Source organism: Sciurus carolinensis, chromosome 7 (genome assembly GCF_902686445.1).
Source record: "Sciurus carolinensis chromosome 7, mSciCar1.2, whole genome shotgun sequence".
Lineage (NCBI taxonomy): Eukaryota > Metazoa > Chordata > Mammalia > Rodentia > Sciuridae > Sciurus > Sciurus carolinensis.
The window spans coordinates 148,228,303-148,248,275 of NC_062219.1; the positions used below are offsets into that span (position 1 = coordinate 148,228,303).

The 19,973-nt window shown below is 46.3% G+C and overlaps 1 protein-coding gene across 3 annotated transcripts in view; it reads left to right on the forward strand.

Annotated features, from left to right (window-relative positions):
* Kdm1b (lysine demethylase 1B) overlaps positions 1 to 19,973 on the forward strand; it is a 46,491-nt gene that overhangs the window by 23,293 nt on the left and 3,225 nt on the right. For all 3 annotated transcript variants that reach the window (XM_047558565.1, XM_047558567.1, XM_047558566.1), the window contains exons 9-20: positions 418 to 602; positions 4,229 to 4,405; positions 4,917 to 4,991; positions 7,177 to 7,314; positions 8,334 to 8,505; positions 11,165 to 11,292; positions 12,181 to 12,312; positions 12,836 to 12,910; positions 15,787 to 15,903; positions 16,499 to 16,624; positions 17,350 to 17,472; positions 19,112 to 19,264. In XM_047558565.1, coding sequence (XP_047414521.1) covers positions 418 to 602; positions 4,229 to 4,405; positions 4,917 to 4,991; positions 7,177 to 7,314; positions 8,334 to 8,505; positions 11,165 to 11,292; positions 12,181 to 12,312; positions 12,836 to 12,910; positions 15,787 to 15,903; positions 16,499 to 16,624; positions 17,350 to 17,472; positions 19,112 to 19,264 — 1,601 coding nt within the window. The remainder of the gene's footprint in view (positions 1 to 417; positions 603 to 4,228; positions 4,406 to 4,916; positions 4,992 to 7,176; positions 7,315 to 8,333; positions 8,506 to 11,164; positions 11,293 to 12,180; positions 12,313 to 12,835; positions 12,911 to 15,786; positions 15,904 to 16,498; positions 16,625 to 17,349; positions 17,473 to 19,111; positions 19,265 to 19,973) is intronic.

A 19,973-nucleotide genomic window follows, 5' to 3' on the forward strand; every position in this document is an offset into this window, starting at 1 on the left:
AATAAACCAACCCATATTTTTCTGAGGAGTTGTTTCATGGGTACAGAGCTTCAGTCTTGCAAGATGAGAAAGTCCTGTGGCTCTGTTGCGCAACAGTGTGAATGTATTTAACACTCTGAACTGTACACCTGCAAATGGTTATGCTGGTAAGCTCTATGGAATTCGTAGCACAATTTTTAAAGAATCAAAATTTACATGCCACAGACACTAAGTTTGTGAATAACTTGTGAAGCGAGAGTGGGAAACTGGTTGTTTGGTTTCTGGACATTTTATCCGCTGGGTGGAAGAAGCAGAGGTTGTGCAGGATAGTCTGTGGGGCTCACCCAGGTCATGCTTTTTGGTTTGTTTTTGCTCTTTAATTCTTCTGGATTTGTAAGTGACAGCCTGCAGGAGCTGCCTGTTTGTGTCACCTCTCAGTTCCAGGCATGAACCGGTACTTTCAGCCTTTCTACCAGCCCAACGAATGTGGCAAAGCCCTGTGTGTGAGGCCCGACGTGATGGAGCTGGACGAGCTCTATGAGTTCCCAGAGTACTCCCGGGACCCCACCATGTACCTGGCTTTGAGGAACCTCATCCTGGCCCTGTGGTACACGAACTGCAAAGTAAGTAAGCATGGCCAGTAGCGGCCAGGGGACAAGGCTTCCTTGCCTAAGAGGTGCTGCCCTCTGCGAGGAGGGAACCTTCAGACCAGGACTTCTTGTCCCTCGGCACTGTGGCATCCTGGGCATGTCCTTCTTTGGATGCCAGGGAGGCCATCCTGTGCACTGCGTAATTTTGAACAACAGCCCTGGTCTCTACCCACTGGATGCCAGCAACACTTCCCAGTTATGACAGCCAGATGCACATTGAGGATCCTGCTCCAAAATGCTTGGGACCCAGATATGTTTCTGATGTTGGATTTTTTCAGATACTAGAATATTTACTGGTAAGCGTTACAGTCAATCTCTAATCCAAAAGTTACGAATGCTCCAGAATTCTTTGAAGATTGTATTGGCACTTGGATTTTGGAGCACTTCAGATTCTCAGATTAGAGATGCTCAGCCTGTGTGTTTCTGGACATTTCCAGATGGGAGGAGGACCGCCACTCAGACCATGTGTGCAGTCAGAATGCTCAGTTTAGGGATGAGAATAAGGTGCAGGATGTGGTCCACAGGGTTCCAGTGGCACTGCCAGGACAGGGTTAAAAAGAAAATCAAAGATCGAGAGCGAGAGCGTGGATTAGTTTTCCCCGTTTACCTCAGTGTCCTCAGCAACCGAGATGGTGGTTTCCTCTTTGTTGACGCATCACACAGCACGACCTTGAGTGGGGAGAGCAAGAGTGCCAGGGTGTTTTTGTTGATTTGTTTTTTAAACAAAGACAAACTCTCTTGGCATTAGTATTTTTCTGATTTATTCTTTCTTCAGTTTTTTGAGTCACTGTTGGATACAGAATGTTGTGCAAGAGTGCCAGAGTGGTATTGATTAAAGAAAGATGTTCTCACCCTGGTCTTTCACTGAATTAGAATTCAGTGTGAGATGAGGTTACCCAGTTAATTTCTGGATTAATACAGTTACATGAATTACACACAGGTGAGCATGCTGGGTCAGCTAGAAATACTCATTTTGTGCCAGCTGGTTTGAGATAGGGGCTTACTAAACACTTACTGAATTACACAAAATTGTGGTCAGAATTTTCTGTAAATAAGTTAAATACGTTTCAGAAACAACCTTAGATTTATTATTTGTTACATTTCTTTTTTACTTTGAAATTTGATAGAGGGGGCTGGGCATGGTGGTGCATACCTATAATCCTAGTGGCTCTGGAGGCTGGGGCAGGAGGATCATAAGTTCAAGGCCAGCCTCAGCAACTTGGCAAGGCCCTAAGCAACTTAAGATGCTTCTCAAAATAAAAAATAAAAAGAAAAGGGTTGGGGATGTGGCTCAGTGGTTAAGTGTCCCTAGATTCAATCCCTGGTACCAAAAATCCCAAAAATTTGGTGGTGGGAAAGAATTTAATAAAGTCCATGTCATTTGGATGTAGTTTAGTTTTTTAATAAGAAGAGAGTATTCATACACTTTAATAATTTAGTTAAAACATGCTTAAAAGACTTGAAGACTTTGCAGTGCTTTTTTAAACTTTATGATCCCAAACGTTTCTCGCCAGCAGTCCCCAGGAGTGCTGTGCCTGTCGCCGAGTCTGCCCAGCACATCGCCACCTCCCACTCAGTTTGATCAGACTCCAGTGGAGCTGGGTGTAGATGACAAGCCAAGGAGCCTGTCCTGAGCTTCCTGTCCTGGGCTTGCTCAGGAAGTGGCTTCCTCACACCTGAAATGGATCCAAGGAAGGCAGTGTCTTTTTTTTTTTTTTTTTTTTAATATAGGTTTGGGACATCGCTCATGAGCTAGCCTTTGCTGCCAGTACCAGCAGCAGCCCCGGTCTCTGTCGTGTCCTCTGAGTCAGAAGGGTGGCGTGATGTGCCCCCACATCCCTCCTCACAGGTGTTCTGGGAAATGCAGAAGCCCAAGTATGAACTGCTGGGTCCTCTGTGCCTTCCTCCAGGCCCACCCCTTTGTCCTTCCTGTCTTGCTGATAAATGGTGGATACAAATTACCCCAGAGGCTTTATTGTGATCAAATAAACATCTCATAACTTACCATGTGTACCACTTTAGCCATTGTGAAATATACAGGTTCATCACCACTGTCGAGTTCCAGAATCTTCTCAGTATCCCAAGAGAAAACCCCACACCTGGTCACTCCTTCTTGCCCCCACCAGCCATTAGGAACTGCTGTTCTGTTTTCTTTGTGAATTTGCCTGTTCTGGGTGTTGCATATAAGTGGAATCATACAATATGTGACCTTTTGTGACTGACTCTTTCACTTAGCATGATACTTTCAAAGTTCATCAATATTGTAGCATGAATCAGAACCTTATTCCATTTTATAGTGGAACAGTGGTCCATTGTTTGGGGATATATATGTGTGTATACATAGATGTGAACGGATATAGGTTTATTCACCCATGGATGGATATTGATTTCCACTGCTTGGTTATTTGAATACTTCTGCCATGAACATTGTGTATGAGCATGTTTTTAATTCTGGATCATGTAATGGCTGGGTCATCATCATTATGCTTAACTTTCTGAGAAATCAAAATATTTTTTTGAAATTTTTTTAAGTTGACAATTGTATCTGCTTATGTTATACAATACAATGTTTTGAAATATGTTTGTTTATGGAATCAAGCTAATTAATATATGCAAAATATTTTTTGTGGTGAGAACACTTACAATCTACTCAGTAATTTTTCAAGACAAGATGGTTTTTGTAAGTCTCTATCTTGGTTCATTAAGAACTGGTTTAAACCAGTAGTCTGGCAACAGCATATGACCTGCCCCTCCTCAGGGTGCAAGGCCTCCTCACCTCCCTGAAGGACTGTGGAAGTCAGTTTCACCTCAAGCCATCAATTAATTCAGTCTCACTTCCAAAAGCAAAGACTTTTGGTTTTGAGTAAGAGCAAAGGGTGCCTGTGTCCCTGTTATTACCAGTATTCCCAAGTCATATAATAGACTTCTTGAACTTACTCCTGTTGTCTTAACAAAAACTACCTTTTAGCCAGTGTCTCCCTATCCGACCCACCGCCAGTCCCTGGCCCCTTCGACACTTCTTGAGTTCGGCTTTTTCAGGTCTGCATACATGTAGGTGAGATTGTGCCCCTTTGCTGTCCATTCACCTGTTGACATGCAGTGCACATGGGAGCACAGCCCAGCAGTGGGATTGCTGGATCATGTGCAGTTCTGTTTTTAACATTTTAAGGAAGCTGTGCCATTTTGCAGATGGCTGTGCTAATTTACATTCCCACCCACAGTGTGCGAGGGCTCCCTGTCCTCCACCTCTTGCCAGCACTTACCTCTTGTCTTTTGGTAAAGGGTTTTAGCCAGAGTGAGGTGATACCGCATTGTAGTTTGAATTTGCATTTCCCTGGTGATGAGTGAGCATGAGCATTTAGTCACATACCTGTTGACCACTTGTGTGTCTTTGAGAAATGTCTCCAGGTCATTTGCCCTTATTTTCCTTTTTTTCTGGTGCAGAGGATGGAACCAGGGCCTTGCACATATTGGGCAAGTGCTCTGTCACTGAGCCACAGCCCCAGCTGCTCTTTGCGTGTTGTTTAGTTGGTTTTTTTTCTTGCTGTTCGTTCATTTTGAGGTTTTTCTTAACAGCTTGGTCTCATTTCCAAACACAGGAAGCCCTTACTCCTCAGAAATGCATCCCTCACATCATCGTCCGGGGTCTCGTCCGCATCCGGTGCGTCCAGGAAGTGGAGAGGATACTGTATTTTATGACGAGGAAAGGTCTCATCAACACAGGAGTTCTCACCGTGGCGGCCGACCAGTATCTCCTCCCTAAAGACTACCACAATGTAGGTGACGTAGGTGACGGGCCTCGCAGCTCTGCCCTGCGCCGGTGGAGCGCTCGTGTGTTGCCATTAGGGTACTGGTGCACACCACGTGGTCGCCATAGAACTTTCGCAACAAGGCTGTGTTGAATGTGCTTCCCCCGTAAGGAGAGCCTCAAGCTGCTCTCCACACCAAGGAGGAGGGAAGGGATTGCTTCAGACAAGTAGCACCGTATATATTTTTTTTTTCGATATTTTTGGATGTTGATAGACCTTTATTTTTATTCATTTATTTATATGCAGCGCTGAGAATTGAACCCAGTGCCTCACACATGCTAGGCCAGCACTCTACCACTGAGCCACAACCCCAGCACCAGCACCAGCACCAGCATCATATTCTTGAGGAAAATAATTTTCAAAGGGAATCAGAGAGCAGCGGTTGAATGTGGCTTGGCACTTAGTACCTTTCAGAAAAACTCTTAACAGTGCACTGTTGCCCTTGCTCTAATTGGAGTTTTGTTTCTTTTTTTTAAAGAAATCGGTTGTCATTGTTGGGGCTGGTCCAGCAGGGTTAGCAGCTGCTAGGCAACTGCATAACTTTGGAATTAAGGTAAGATTTCTGGGATATGTAGGTGGAAACAGATGGTTATCTGCTTCTTTGGTCTAAATTTTCTAAGACATAGGAAACCAGTTCTAATTTTAGTGAAGAATCTTAATGTGTGATATCTTTCACTAGGTCCTAGAATAGTCATAGCATTTGACACTGATTTAATAAAAGAAGAGTGGAGAAAGGTAGAAAAGCACAAGGCCCTGAGTTCGATCCCCAGTACCGCAAAAAAAAAAAGAAAAAAAAAAAGAAACCCTCCCGCTTTCGGAGGGACTTTCAGACTTCATTGAGCAAGTCAGGAGAAACTCTCACTTGGAGTTGGATAGATGCCCTGAGAGCTCTCCTTCACGCAGAGGCTGGGGAAGCCTTGGCTTGGCCCGATGGTCTGAGACGACGAAGCACAGCATGCAGTGCATTTCTTGGTGAAGGTTCCCAAAATACACAGTTAGGTTTTCTAAGGCAAACCAGAGGCATCCTTTGAATCTCACTCAAAGCCAAACGTCTTTGCTTTTGGAAGTGAGACTGAATTAATTGATGGCTTGAGGTGGAACCGTGTGATTTCCACAGTCCTGCAGGGAGGTGAGGAGGCTCACTCCCCGAGGAGGGGCAGGCCACATGCTGTTGCCAGACTGTTGGTTTAAACCAGTTCATAATGAACCAAGGTAGAGACTCACAAAAACCATCTGTGTGATTCAGTATCCAGTTCCATTAAGTTAATTCACATTAACTGTCCCTCAAATTCACTGATTTGCTGGGTCTGACACAACTCTCCTTTCTGAAATTTACTTCACAAGAACATTGGTTTTTAGTGAAAAATGTAAAATTTGTAGAATTAAATTAGCCTTTTCACTCTTCTGTACCTGGCTAAAAGAAGTGACATTTCTTTTTTTGTAATATCTTCTCTTGGAAGATTTTTGGAAGACAGATTCCAGAGTTTCAGAGAAAATTTTTTGATAGCTATGCCTAAGAGATTTTCCTCCTGGTTGGATGGAAGATGCACATCATGGATTGTTATATAGTTGGCAAAACAGAGATTCTGAGGAGGATTTACAAGACTCGTGCTTACATTCTGAAATATTTTCTGTCTGGTAGTAAGCGCGAAAGTATTTTAATTGATTATTTCAGCATTAGATATCAGGGCCAACTTTTTTGTGTTTTTGGGAACACTACAGATTATATTGCAGAGGTGGTTATTAATATCTAAAGTCTAGGGAATGTGTCTTTAATATTTAGCCACTTTTTTATACTAAAAAAGAAGTAGAAATGGTGGGGTGGTTTAGTGTTAAGTCAGAAAAAGACATTGAGGGAGGGTGAGACCACACTTCGTAGCCTTCCTGGTTGGAGTGATTGAAGAATCTAGGTCTGGGGCCCGGGCGCTCTCTCCTCACTCTCCAGGTGATGAAGGAGGCAGCCAGGAGACCATTCCTTTGAGGTTGGGAAATCAGTTCCTCTGAGTCACCTCAGAGATGGTTGACTCTGGGACCTCTTCTTGGGCAGTTCAAAGTAGTGTTTTTAGGGATCTGGAAGTGAAATGCTTGCTTGCCATAAAAAAATCTCACATTTTCAATTAATGCAGTCATGGAACTCTGACATGTACATTCTCACCAGGAGCAGTTCCTCCTCCCGCTAGCTATGCATTAGACGTTTGAAGATAAAATAACCTGGGTGTGGGGCTTAGTTGGTTAGGCCTGCCCCATGAGGTTATGCTTATACAGAGTGGGGTACAAGTTTTCAAAAATGGTAGTCATGTTTTAGAGAAGTTAAGGCCTTTTTGCAGTGCTAAAGGGATTTTGCTGTATCCATAGACATTTCATAGGAAAATCAGCTCTTTATCCTAATTTTAAATGTAATTTATGGAACTACTTAGTAAAAGCTTTTGAAGTATATCTCATGTACTAACTTATCAAATCTTATTATCTGATTTGAGAGGAAACAGTGAGATCCCTGTAGCAGACGACTCGAATTACTCCTCTCCAGTATCTGGGTTGTTTTATCTACTTGGCTTCTGTTTACACTCAACTGAAGTTGTTTCTTTAAAAGTATAATAAATTAAAAAAAAAAAAAAAAAAAAAAAAGTATAATAAATTAAATATGGAGGTTATTTAGCAGTATCATTCTGTGTGTATATATCTTATATTATCTGGTATGGCTATTCTATCCTATTTAGATTCCCTGATTGTCTTTTTAGGTGACTGTCCTGGAAGCCAAAGACAGAATTGGAGGCCGAGTATGGGATGATAAATCTTTTAAAGGTGTCACAGTGGGAAGAGGACCTCAGATTGTCAATGGCTGTATTAATAACCCAGTAGCACTAATGTGTGAGCAAGTGAGTTTCTCTTAAGATCTGTATTGTGAACAAAGCAAAGAAAAATTGTGTCATTGGCTTGTTGATAGTATTACTATGGCTGGGGTGTAGCTCAGTGGTAGAGGACTTGTCTAGCATGTTTGAGGCCCCGGGTTTGATTCCCAACACTGAAAAAAAAAATAGTGTTAATATGTTTCTAAAGTAGGTAATATTCAACAGTCTCCTCATTTGCAAAGTAAATAAAGCAGTTACCCTTCTGTCTTCCTAAGAAGGTATGTAAGAGATTTTTTTTTCTTTTTCCCAGATCTTTAATTTAGTGTTATTTGCAGGCTACTTGTTCATGATTTCAGGGTTACTGATCAGCAGATGAAAATAGAGGCTTCTTAGTTAAATCTGACTTTCAGATAAGCAGCCATTTTTTAATATAGATGTGTCTCAAATATTACATGGAATATTTTGTCATGTTTGTTTGGGCATACTTAATTCTTTTAAAAGTGTGTTATTCATCTGAAAGTCAATCACTGGGGCATTCTGTCTGTTATCTGGCACCCTGGGAGGCTCAAGAATTCTCCAGGAACTTTTCTCTGGGTGCCAGGAATGGAGCCAGAGCCTCACGCAAGCTAGGCGAGCGTTCTACCACCGAGCTGCGTGCCCCGCCCTTCAGCAGGGCCGACAGTACACTCAGCTTCAACTTCTGTGCGTGTTTGTGTGTGTTGTGTTCATTACCTGAGGGTCCAAAGTGGGGCAGAAGGGTCAACGAGGGCAGGCCGTCCACGGCGTCTGGGAGTGGCAGGGTTAGTGTGCACGGCACAGAGACCGTCGCTGCCACCCTTGCAAAGTTCTCCTGCGAGCGAGGCATGCTCGGGTTCACGCCGTTCTCTCGCTGCCTCACTTACTGCCCTTGTGTGTTAGGCACGCCCAGCTTTAGTTTTGCCTTTTAGACCCTCTTCTCCATGAGAGGTCTGCCTCGTTTCAGCTTAGAACCTGTACATATTTTTTCCAGGGAAGATTTTCACCTTATTATTCTTATTATTTTGAAGCTTGGCATCAGCATGCATAAGTTTGGAGAAAGATGTGACTTAATTCAGGAAGGTGGAAGAATAACTGACCCCACTATTGACAAGCGCATGGATTTTCATTTTAATGCTCTCTTGGATGTTGTCTCTGAGTGGAGGAAGGATAAGACTCAGCTCCAAGATGTCCCTTTAGGAGGTATGGGGAGAATGGCGTTCTGATTGTTCCATCTTACTGTCACTCTGACCTTAGCAGTAGCAGTGTTTATTTAGCAGGCTCCATGTTTGTGATAGGGGTAGTGCTTATGCACTTTCCCCTGGGACTAGTGGACTCTCCAGACTAATCCTTGGAGGGGGCAGAATTTCCCTGGGGGTCTTGTCCATGCTCGTGTGCACATGTGCACAGGGACCTTATTTTGCATGATAGCTGGTGTTTTACAAAATTTCAAAATGTTTAATTTTTAATTTCCCAGAGGAGCTTTCTTTTAAGGAAACCTCTGGTAAGCTTCCTGTTGTTAAATCCTCAGCCCCTAATGTCTAGATAAAGGTTTCCGTATACCAGGATTTCATTTCTTTTTCTTTAGGCAGTAGATTTAAGATTATTTTCAGTATATTTTGCTTAAGAACGTTATAATTTAAGAATTTTAATTCACAATTCTTCGGCTTTGGTACTTAAATGAGCAATTTAACCACAACTCTGTCGCATGCCTGACTGCCTGTAGTGACTCATTTCCATGAGGGGGCTGGCTGAGATTTCCTGCACTGCTTCTTAAATTGATATTTATGTATCCTACAATTTTGTGACCTTGGAGGCATGTCGGTATTTCTTGAAGTGTGAATGTTTGAATCAGTTTGTAAGATGTTAATTTTCTTCAGCTGTGCGTGTCTTTGCATGGGTTCTCAGTTCTTCAGGCGGATAGTGCTTCACCTGCTTGGGCTGGTTGTTCAAGGCAGAGACAGTCTCTCTCTCTTTCCCCACCACCTCTAAGAGATGGACCCACACTCTGATCATCCTTGGAAAGGGTTGACTGACAGACCATAGCAGAACATATTCAGAGGTAGGCTCCAGTCAGCAGGGACCATTGCACCCAGTCTTGTGTGCAGAGCAGGTGGAGGTGGGTTGTTAAATCTTCTGGGGTTGAAAACTAGTAGTCTCACTTGCAGGGTAGTCTTGTCAGTGTTTTGCATCTGTGGGGTAGTTGCTGGCTGGGGTTTTCTTTACACTTCTTTCAGAGTTACCAAAAAAAAAAAAAAGATTGCTTTGTCTTGGCCGTACTTTAAAAAAGTCATTAAATGCTGAGTTGTGGGTCAGTGGCAGAGCACTTGCCTAGCATGTGCACGACCCTGGGTTCCATCCCAGCATTGTAAAAAAAAAAGAAGAAAAAGAGGACTAGCGATACTGTGTAAGTCATTTTTCATCTTAATATCTTATTAAAATGTTCCTTAATAGTACACACACCTCTGTATAAGGTTATAGTTATTTTCTGTCTTTTCGGCTGAGATCTCACCTTAGTAGCACATAGCTGGAAAAAGCATAAGTACTGAGCAGCTGGATGCATTTCACAACACATGCACTGACGCCCTTAAATACCACTTAGGTGAATGTTGCAGCGAGGCCTTTCACAGTCTGTTCATACTTAATTTTGTATTCTAAAACTCACAGTTCTTTCTCCCCAAACCCAGTAAGCAGAGCTGGTCTCAGCAGGGGCCTGGAAATGCCAGGAGGGCACTGGAAATGGCAGAAACCCAGGGTCAAGAGTCAAGCACAAATCCAGAGGTCCTTTGGATATCCCCATGTTACAGTCTTGTGTAAGAGAGAAATTCTAATGAGAACCTTGAGTAGTCAAAAACCCAAAAAAGTTAACTGCTCCTCGGTTGATTCCAGTGAGCAAGTGCACAGTACCCGATGGGGCTTGGCGCCTGTGGTGTACATGTTGGACAGTTGGCATCACTGGGAAGGTTACAAGTGGCTTGGAATTAGACATGTGACCAAATATGCATCCCCTCTGGGTCCTCCAGTTATTGTCAATCAAGACAGTAATCGGAATGGTTTCACAGGGTTGTCTGTAAGAGTTCTGGTTGAATGGGTTAGGTAAGTGCTGGGGCTGAGAGCAGAGAGGGAGGCCGGGGACTTGGAGTGGCTGGGTGATGCTGGACTGTGACGTTAGGGTAGAGAGGACAGTCCCATGAGGGAGAGTAGGGGTGTAGGCCCTGCAGGGCTGGAATTCACCAGGAAATGTGTCAGGAGCAACGGAGCCACGTCTATAAGTGGACAGGCAGCCAGTTGCTACCTTTGGAAGGGCTAACGTGTGCTACCTTGTTTGGCTATGGCTTTGGAATTATCCAGGCAACAGGGAACCAGTAATTAAAGATATTGATAGAGAAGGGTGACATGACAAAAGTACCTGGCGGAACGTTCTTGTTTGAGAGACCATTGCCAGTAGTCAGCCTATCGTGGGTCTTAGTTGAGGTGAGGTGTTATGGGAACTTGACTGTAAGGCATTGGCAGTAGGACCAGAAAGGTTCTCTTCTTTTTGTGTGTACATACATGTGTGTGTATGTGTGTGTGCGCGCGCTGGGGGAGTGGTACTTTTTCTGCATCTTGGGCATAGGAAGAAATGGTTTCTTAACTCAGCATTAATAAAACATCAGTTAATTAATTAGCTTTTTTCCATTAAGATAAGTTTTTGCCTCCTAAGAAAAATCAACCTTACTGAGAGATCCCTCCCTGATATTACTTGGGGAAAGACTTGGGAAATTTTAGGTATTGTCAGGAGAAGAAGGTTGAGAGCAAGGGATAAGGAACTGGACAGAGTCATTTTAACGCTGTGTTTTTCTGCTTTGGTCCATTATTCCAGAGAAAATTGAGGAGATCTACAGAGCTTTCATTAAGGAGTCTGGTATCCAGTTCAGCGAGCTGGAAGGACAGGTGCTGCAGTTCCACCTCAGCAACCTGGAGTACGCCTGTGGCAGCAACCTCCACCAGGTGCGCCTGGACCGGTGGAACAGGCCTTGGAGTACTTGTGGATGTGTGTGCGTTATGTGCCTAAGTACCCAACTCAGCCTGGTTTGGAGGAACAGGAAAGAACGGCTCAGTTGCCCAGAAGATTTGATAACCAGATTTCAGACCGTATTAACCCACAGTGATTTCTTGCCACTTTTTTTTTTAAAGCAAAAGAGACCCTTATTCAGACAGTGCCTGTGAGGACAATCTATAAAACCCCAGAAAGGAGCATGGCCAGGCTGAATCAGAGCTGTGGCCTTTGGCCACCCACCACCTTGTCCTCTGTAGAGTCTCCTGAGTCACTTTTGGGGAAACATGGAGTCTCAAAATGCTGTTCTCAAGAAACCAAAATACAGTATCCCTGCGATTTTGGCCCATTTATCTTGTAAAAATAAATATGGGCTTGTTATGGGAACCTAACACTGGGCATTGGCATCTTGAAAGGAGGGTTTCATCTGCTCTCACGGGGACTCGTTTCCATTCAGTGCTGCAGTGCGGTCGAATCGCATGCGGGTTCAGCCTCGCTCGAGTTTTATGTTGAGGAAAGCGTGTTGGCACATTTGTACGTAGACCCGATCAGTCGCAGTTCCATGCCCATAGGATTCTTCCCTGCCAGAGTTGTCTACATCTAAAATCAACGTTTACTGTCTGAGAATGGTCCCCATGCCCAAGTCGTGTAGGCCTTTTGTTCTAGGGAAGGCTTTCCTCCGCTCTGGAGGGAGGGCCTCGCTGGTGGTCAGATAGTCCCCTTCCTTGATGTTTGCCGTGGGGCTGGTAGCCTGCCCTGCCGCCTTGCTTCCTTCTGTGGCCCTCAGGTGTTGGCTGAAGGATTTACATTGCCAGTTCCCAGCATCCCCTGTTATTCCCCAGGTGTCTGCTCGTTCCTGGGACCACAATGAGTTCTTTGCCCAGTTTGCCGGTGATCATACTCTCCTGAGTTCCGGGTACTCTGCAATCATTGACAAGCTGGCTGAAGGGCTAGACATTCGGCTCAACTCTCCAGTGAGTATTGGCCAGGGTAGGGACGCTAGCTCTGCCTTGTTTTGAGAGGGTATGAAGTTTTGGGCATGGGACCCCCAGGAGACAGGTGTGGCTGCTGTCTCCCAACACTGTGGGGTGGTCGTGGCCTGTGGTCAGTAGCATTACCACGTCGGACACTGCCGTTGGAAACTAGCATGTGTGTGTTTGTGAGTGGTTAAAGTGGTCAAGCTGCTCGCCCCTCTAACTCAGTGCAGTTATTTTCACCTTGTTTCCCTTCAGATCTCTATCCCATGGGATTCATATTGTACACTGTAGTATTAGGGATGATTATTTATGTATGTTTCACTTTCTACATAGTGAAGATTTTCCATATTCTAACGTGTTTATAAATTGCAGTTCCCTTAGTTCAACTGTAGCCGTTTAGCTTAAATGCCAGCAAATGGTTCCCCCTGGTCTTAGAGAAGTGAGCTCACATGGTATGAGAATTGGAGAAGACTAAGAGTCTGGGTCTCATTTTCTTTCCATAATTGCTTGTCCTGAGCAGGTGCAAAGCATTGATTACACTGGCGATGACGTGCAGGTCACCACGACAGACGGCACTGGGTTCTCTGCGCAGAAGGTGAGTGGCTGGCCTGCCAGGAAGGAGATGTGGGCTCCTGCATCCAGTTGTCTGTCTTTAGCAGTCTGCCAGGGTGTTGGTGGACTTCTCATGGATGAGGTCTGTCCACTTGGCTTCTGTAGATGTGCAGATCTATTCTGATGATGGACACCCATCTAGACCCAGGGCAGATGCAGTTCTGACCAGGCAGGTTCTGTGGCACAGTGGTCCTGGGAGCAGCAAGTGTGCGTGTGTGTGTTTACATTCATACATTGTTCTGGGATTGACCCAGGAGCCTTGCACATGCTGGGCAAGAGCTTTACCACTGAGGTACGCCCAGCCCTTGGGACACTCTCAGAACTGAGAGGCCTATAGTAAAGGTTCTGAAAAGTCCTGCATTAAACCTGTTATACTTTAGTTCTGTGCTTTTTACCATGGAACCTTTTTCATATAAAATTGTTTTCATCCTAATACTGTGCTTTTTCTATAACTTACGTACTTCTATGAGTTCTTGAGTTACAACCCAAGACAACCTTAGTATCTGGTAGCGCACAGTACTGCTGAACCAGTACGTGGAGTCATGCTGAGGCAGCTCCAGTCCTGGAGAACAAGGGCCGGTGCTGGGGCAGAGGGGATTATAAAGAATGGAAGTTCAGTTACGCCTCAGGTGATGTCGGCAAATGCCCTTGAGGAACTTTCACTGGTTCCCAGACTAGCTGTGCTTCCTCCTCTGTAGTGCTCTCCCGTAGTCCTGCAGAAGTAGAGGGTGTGTGTCACGTGGGAGGAACAGGGCCTTGAGATGAGCGGGCGGAGGCCTCCCAGTAGTACTTCTGCCATGACTGTTGGGAGACTTGGACCAGCAGTGTTTCTCATTCTGGGCTGCAAGTCAGCATCGCCTGGCAGGTGGTTGAAGACAGGTCTGAAACCCCTTCACTGACACGCGACTCCATGTGCAGCCTGGCTGGGACCCACTGGGCTTCAGTGTCCTCTGCAAACCCCTAAGGTCTAAGACTTTTCCTAGTGATTTTTTTTTTTTTTTTTACGATTAAAAATCACCTTTTAAGATTTCAAGTCAGCTGATGGCTCAGCCTCTGGTGTTCTGTGCCCTGCCTCTTCTGTGCAGGACCACACCCTTGCTGTGCATCCCCTGGCTGGGCACAGGCACCATTCTGTCTGTCTTCTGACCTTCCAGAGAAATTAGGGCAGAGCTGCAGACTGCATTTTGAAATGTTTAAAGCACATATTTTTATTTTTATGTAGCTAGCACTCACTGCAGTTTGTGCTGGCTACAGATGAGGAAAAGCGTTCCAGCCCAGCACGACAGACCCACAGCCTTTCACCCCCTGGCTCAACCCAGACTGCGTCCGCTGAGGCGAGCCGCTTCCCTCCCGGGGTGTGTCCATGTCATTTGTTGACCCACGTTCCCATGCTTTTGGAAACTTAACCAGCAAGAAGACATCTAGACTTCATTTCCTTTCAGTTCTTATATATAATTCAACTGGCTGATTTTTGTTGTTGTTTGATGGTTTTGGTCACATGGTAGCTGTTATCTATAAAAAGATCATGAACTTCTTAAGGGTGAGAACATATTTTATAAAATTTTCATGCTGTAGAAAATAGTGACCCCCCCCCCCCCCCAAATAATAACAATCAGCTCTGTGAGCTCTGTGGTCTGGAGTTGAGGGTTCCTCCATGTCAACACAGGGGCTCTTGGGTGGGTGGATGGGGTGCTTGGGCTTAGTTGCAGGGCTTGGGGACACACACACGTTCTTCCTGACCCCGTAGCTGAGGTTCTGCATGGAAGCAGCCTAGCCAGCCAGGATGACTTGCCTCCGGATCTGGAGACTGTGGCCTCTGAGGCGCCACCTCTGTGACAGGCGGTCAAAGTTTGGTTTCTGCACCAGAGTGGAGGGCCCAGGGTTCAGGCTGGCGGTGCAGGTGGCTCTGTACGGGGCAGGATTCTGGGACAGGCTGCAGCAGCGAGGGCTTTCTTGTGGTTGTAGTGGTTCTGCCCAGAAACCCCTGAGGCATCACCTCTGATGGCCTGGTCTTCTGGTGTGGCCTTGAGAGTCAATTGTGGAGGCTCAGCTTAGCATCAGTGTCATCAGCTCTTCTAAATGACTTTTTAGAACCACGCGAGACTTTGTAATAAATTACTTTCACTTTAAACAATTTCATTGTGGCCTATAATCCCAGCAACTTGGGAGGCTGAGGCAGGAGGATCGTGAGTTCAAAGCCAGCCTCAGCAACTCAGCAAGACTCTAAGCAACTTAGCCTGTTTCAAAATAAGATATAAAAGAAGGGTTGGGGGATGTGGCTCAGAGGTTAAGCACCCTGGGTTCAATTCCCAGTACCAAAAAAAGAAAACAAAAACCATTGTGGCTTTATATAATACTATTGCTATAATCCCTGACTTTGTGATGTGCTTCACCATTTATGAAGCACATTAATGTGTCTTATTTTTAATCTTGAGCATCACTCCAGTTCTGACATTAATGGGGCATTTTCTTCATTTTATAGGTGCCTGGTAGAGATGAATGACAGAACTTGACCTTGATAAATTAGAATTTATCAGGAACAATAGAAAAAGCTCTCCTGACCCCATATTTTGGACCATATTCTTTTATAGTACTGCTTTTCAGGGCTGGGATCTGCTGTCTGTTCTGACCCAGGATTATTGTAAGCTTTTGGGACCTTTATGTCAATTCTTCCATGTGGATGTCACTTCTGCTCAACCAGGTACCCTTGTGTAGTGAACAACCTGCACAGTCACACATGGCAGCCCTTGTTTTTATAATCTTTTGATTGGAAATGGAGAGAATGTTCCAGGAAATAAACTCACTAGTGGTTGTGTTAGGTTCAGTTGCTGTGCGTTTACTGTTAATTATTTCCCACAGGTATTAGTCACTGTCCCACTGGCCATACTGCAGAAGGGTGCCATTCAGTTTAATCCACCGTTGTCAGAGAAGAAGATGAAGGCTATCAACAGCTTAGGTGCAGGCATCATTGAAAAGGTGACCGGGACCTCACTCACTTTATCCTCAGCTCAGCAGTTCATGTCGGATGATCCGGAGAAGTAGTGTGTCATTGTTCAAGACAATTCAAAGATTTCCTTTTTATTTGAATAATTGTTTATGAGCAATACAAAGGGACATTATCAAAACAAAAGTCTGTCTGAAGTCTCAGTTTTGCCTTTTTAGGAGAATAATCTTGTGATTGAGAACTTGGATTGCTGTGAGCAGTTCTCCTCTTCTCTGCTTTCATTGTCCGCCCTCCACTCATCTGTCCCAAGGAGGACAGTGCTTTCCTCCGCTGCCTCTGGCCTCCTCTTTAGCAGGCTGCAGGGCTGCCGTGGGCCTCTGCACCATGAGGCGTCCATGTCGGTGGCATGCTGCCTCAAGACTGGGTCTCAGGAGCGCCTCGCATCTTTAGATGAGCCTGTGGATTAGCCAGCGGGTGCCTTGATCCAGGGGAGGGTGGGAGTGGGTGGCAGAAGGCAGGAAGCTCGTGGGCGGAGGGGCGGGGAGGATGCTGACAGGGAGTGTGGCGGCGTGTGCGGCGTGAGCAGCGCAGGAGGCGCTTCACCATCTCTCCTCTGCTTCTTTCCAGATCGCCTTGCAGTTTCCGTATAGATTTTGGGACAGTAAAGTTCAAGGGGCTGACTTTTTTGGTCATGTTCCTCCCAGTGCCAGCCAGCGAGGGCTCTTTGCCGTGTACTACGACATGGACCCCCAGGTGAGCACCGTGTGAGGTGTGGCTGAACCCCGCCTTCAGGCTACTGCTCACCTGGCAGGCTCAGGAACGGATGGGCATTGTGGGGATTTCTTTTCTGGGAGGACGCCAGGCCTGGGACATTTTCCGTGGGAAAGTGACCCTGGTATTTGCTGTATTTTCCTGAAGGACTAGTGTTGCTCCTCTGGGCAGGAATTGGTGCTATGGAAACTTATTGCAGGCTGAGGGGACCTCCTTTATGTAAAGTTGGTGGCAGCTCAGTAAAGTGTGAGCTTGAACCTTCCTCAGGGTCTCCTGTGGGCTGCCAAGGGCGGGATGTGGTCGGTCTGCCCGGGGCGAGCGCAGGTGTGGCCCACATGAGGAGGAGCCAGCCGCTGCCACACGTCAGGCTGTCGTTCCCTCTGGGTTCCGAGAAGCCTTGGCTCAGGGTTCACATGGAGCCAAGGACAGACTGTCTTCACCGCTGTTGGTTTGTCTGCAGTTCCCCTCAGTCTCTTCCTGCCGCTTCTGAAGCAGGGTTTTGTAAGTGAACAACAAAGGGAGCCCTGAGTTTGAGTCTTGCAGCATTTCCTGTCCCTCAGGGGACCGTCGAATGTGCGGATGAGTAATGTGTGTTTGAGAATGGGAAGGTGACTGAAGGGACAGGGAATGAGGCCCTCAGCTGCAGCGGGGCCTTAAATGCTGTGCCAGCAGCAGCGCTTCACCTGCTGGTCCTTCCCTGTCTCCAGAAGCAGCAGAGCGTGCTGATGTCGGTGATCGCGGGGGAGGCGGTGGCATCCGTGAGGACGCTGGGTGACAAGCAGGTGCTGCAGCGATGCATGGCCACCCTCCGGGAGCTGTTCAAGGAGCAGGTCAGAGAGGCCTCTCGGGAGGGCCTGCTGGACTTGCTCTTCCTGGTGGGGGCCCAGGCTGTTGAGCACTGAGGACGAAGGGAGCCCAGTTCCCCTGCTCCCGTAAATGCCCGGAGTGGTGGGCGGTGGGCGTGGGCCAGGGCTGACCCAGGAGATGCCACAGTACCTGTGGCTCAGCCGGAGAGTCACTCCTGCAGTTCTGGAAGCTGGAAGCTCAGAGCAAGGTGGCAGCAGGCTTGGACTCTTTAGATGCCTTTCTCCATGGCTTACCGATGGGCTTGACCTCTCGCTCGTCCTTCTGTGCTCTTCCCGCTGTACGTCTGTGTCATCACCTCTCTTTTAAGGACATACACCAATTCCATTGGATTAGTCCACCCTAACAGCCCCATTTTAACTTATCTGCTCATTGAAGACTCGATTTCCAAATGGAGTCACACGGTGACCTACTGGGGTTAGGACATCAACACAGGGATTGGGGGGATAGTGCAGCCCAGAGCGGTGCCCCACCCCTCATCTTGCTTTTTACTCCTCATGTCACACACACCCCCTTTCTTTCCTGAGGGTGTGAACAGCTTGGCTTTTTCCAAGACTCTGTTTACCCAAGCCCTAGACTCTGACTTCAGCTTTACTTTCTTTTTTAACATATTTTTAAATTGTCAATGGACCTTTATTTTATTTATTTATACTTGGTGCTGAGAATTGAACCCAGTGCCTCACACATGCGAGGCAAGGGCTCCACCACTGAGCCCCAGCCCAACCCCCAGCTTTCCCCGCGTCCCCGCACCCTGGGAGGCTGAGGCAGTGCAAGGCAGTCTCAGCCACTTAGACCCTGCCTCAAAAAAATAAAAATAAAAGCTAACAAACAAACCGGGGATGCAGCTAGTGGTAAAGCACCCCTGGGTTCAATCCCCAGTACCAAATTAAATGAAAAGATGGTGTCCAGATTTCCTTGTACCCCACCCATGCAGTCTTTTCTACCTGTTCTCCAAGGAGCTCAAGGTAACTTAGTTTACATACTAAGTCTCAGTCTCTGGAGATTTATAAATTAAGAAGCAGAAATAGAAGTGAAATGATTCAGTTTACAGAATGTAGGAAAGGCTTACCCACGTGTGCTGCCGGTTTTGAGCCTGCCTGGTGATGCGGTGACGCCCCGGCTTGGGTTTCCCAGTCCTTTTCAGCTGTGTGCTGGGAGGGTAGCGGGGCGTCGGAGCAGCTGACACTGTTGAGTGAAGTAAGCGGCCTGCGGCCTGGGGGAAGCCTCGGGGAGGCCCACCGGAGGGTGACTCGCCCGTACTCTCTCTACCCTGGGCCTGACTCCTTTTCTACCATTTCTCCAGCACTTGCCAAGCAAGGGCCCAGGGAGACTTGAACTCTTGACCACTGGTGACAGCAGCACCCAGAAGGTGGACAGATGTCCTCTCTGGCAGGATGCAGCCTGGAAGTGAGGGAATCGTGTGGCTGGGCAGGGAACAAGTTTATAGGGGTCAGGAGCACACCGAGGCTCGCGCTTGCTGTTCTCAGAGTGCTGGGAGGATGCAGTCAGGCCGTGCCCGAAGGCAGGTGTGTGTTTCTGGTTGGGGTCACACTGTGTCTAAGTTCCTCCTTCATCCTGTTTTATGATTCCCTCTGTTGGACACAGGAGGTCCCAGATCCCACTAAGTATTTTGTCACTCGATGGAGCACAGAGCCATGGATCCAGATGGCATACAGTTTCGTGAAGACATTTGGAAGTGGTGAGGCCTATGATATCATTGCTGAAGAAATACAAGGAACAGTCTTTTTTGCAGGCGAGGTATGTATCTCAGTTCAAATCCAGTTGTATTTTGCTTTTTCTTGTAATTAAAATGATAGCTGTCCAGAGCTTAAGACTAAATCAGGAGCTGGGGTTGTGGCTCAGTGGTAGAGGGCTTGCCTCATGTGTGAGGCACTGGGTTCTATCCTCAGCACCACATAAAAATAAACAAAGGTCCACTGACAACTAAAAAATGTTAAACAAACCAAAAACTAAGTCAAATACTGTTGAAAGTCTTAAGACAGCAAATAGAAGCCTTCTCAGTAGTGGGAACTTCTCAACACTCACAGAGGCGGTCACTTTTAACTCTTCCAGCCGTTTCTTCAGGGCTTTCCTATCTTAAAATTATGTTTAAATCGCTGTCTTCTGGTTTAACATCAGACAGAAGCATCTGTTGACTTGCCGTCAGGTTAAAGCTTTGGCACATTTAGTCTGCACCACTCTCCCTGAGGTAATTTCAGTTAGATTGGTCTGTGTCTGTGCAGATGTTTTCTGCTGAGCCAAGGTGTTTGCAGACTGTCCAACATAATCGCCTGGTCATTAGCCTGTTCTGGTCCCTCTCCCTTTCACTCATTTGGTTTCAGTCTAGTCTGAGCTGGCCTGTTAGTTCCAGCCTGACCCCACCCACTTCCTGCTGTCCTCCTTCCTGGTTCCAGTCTGGAGGGTGTTGCTGCAGGACCTGCTGGGTCTTCCCTCTACTATCCACTCT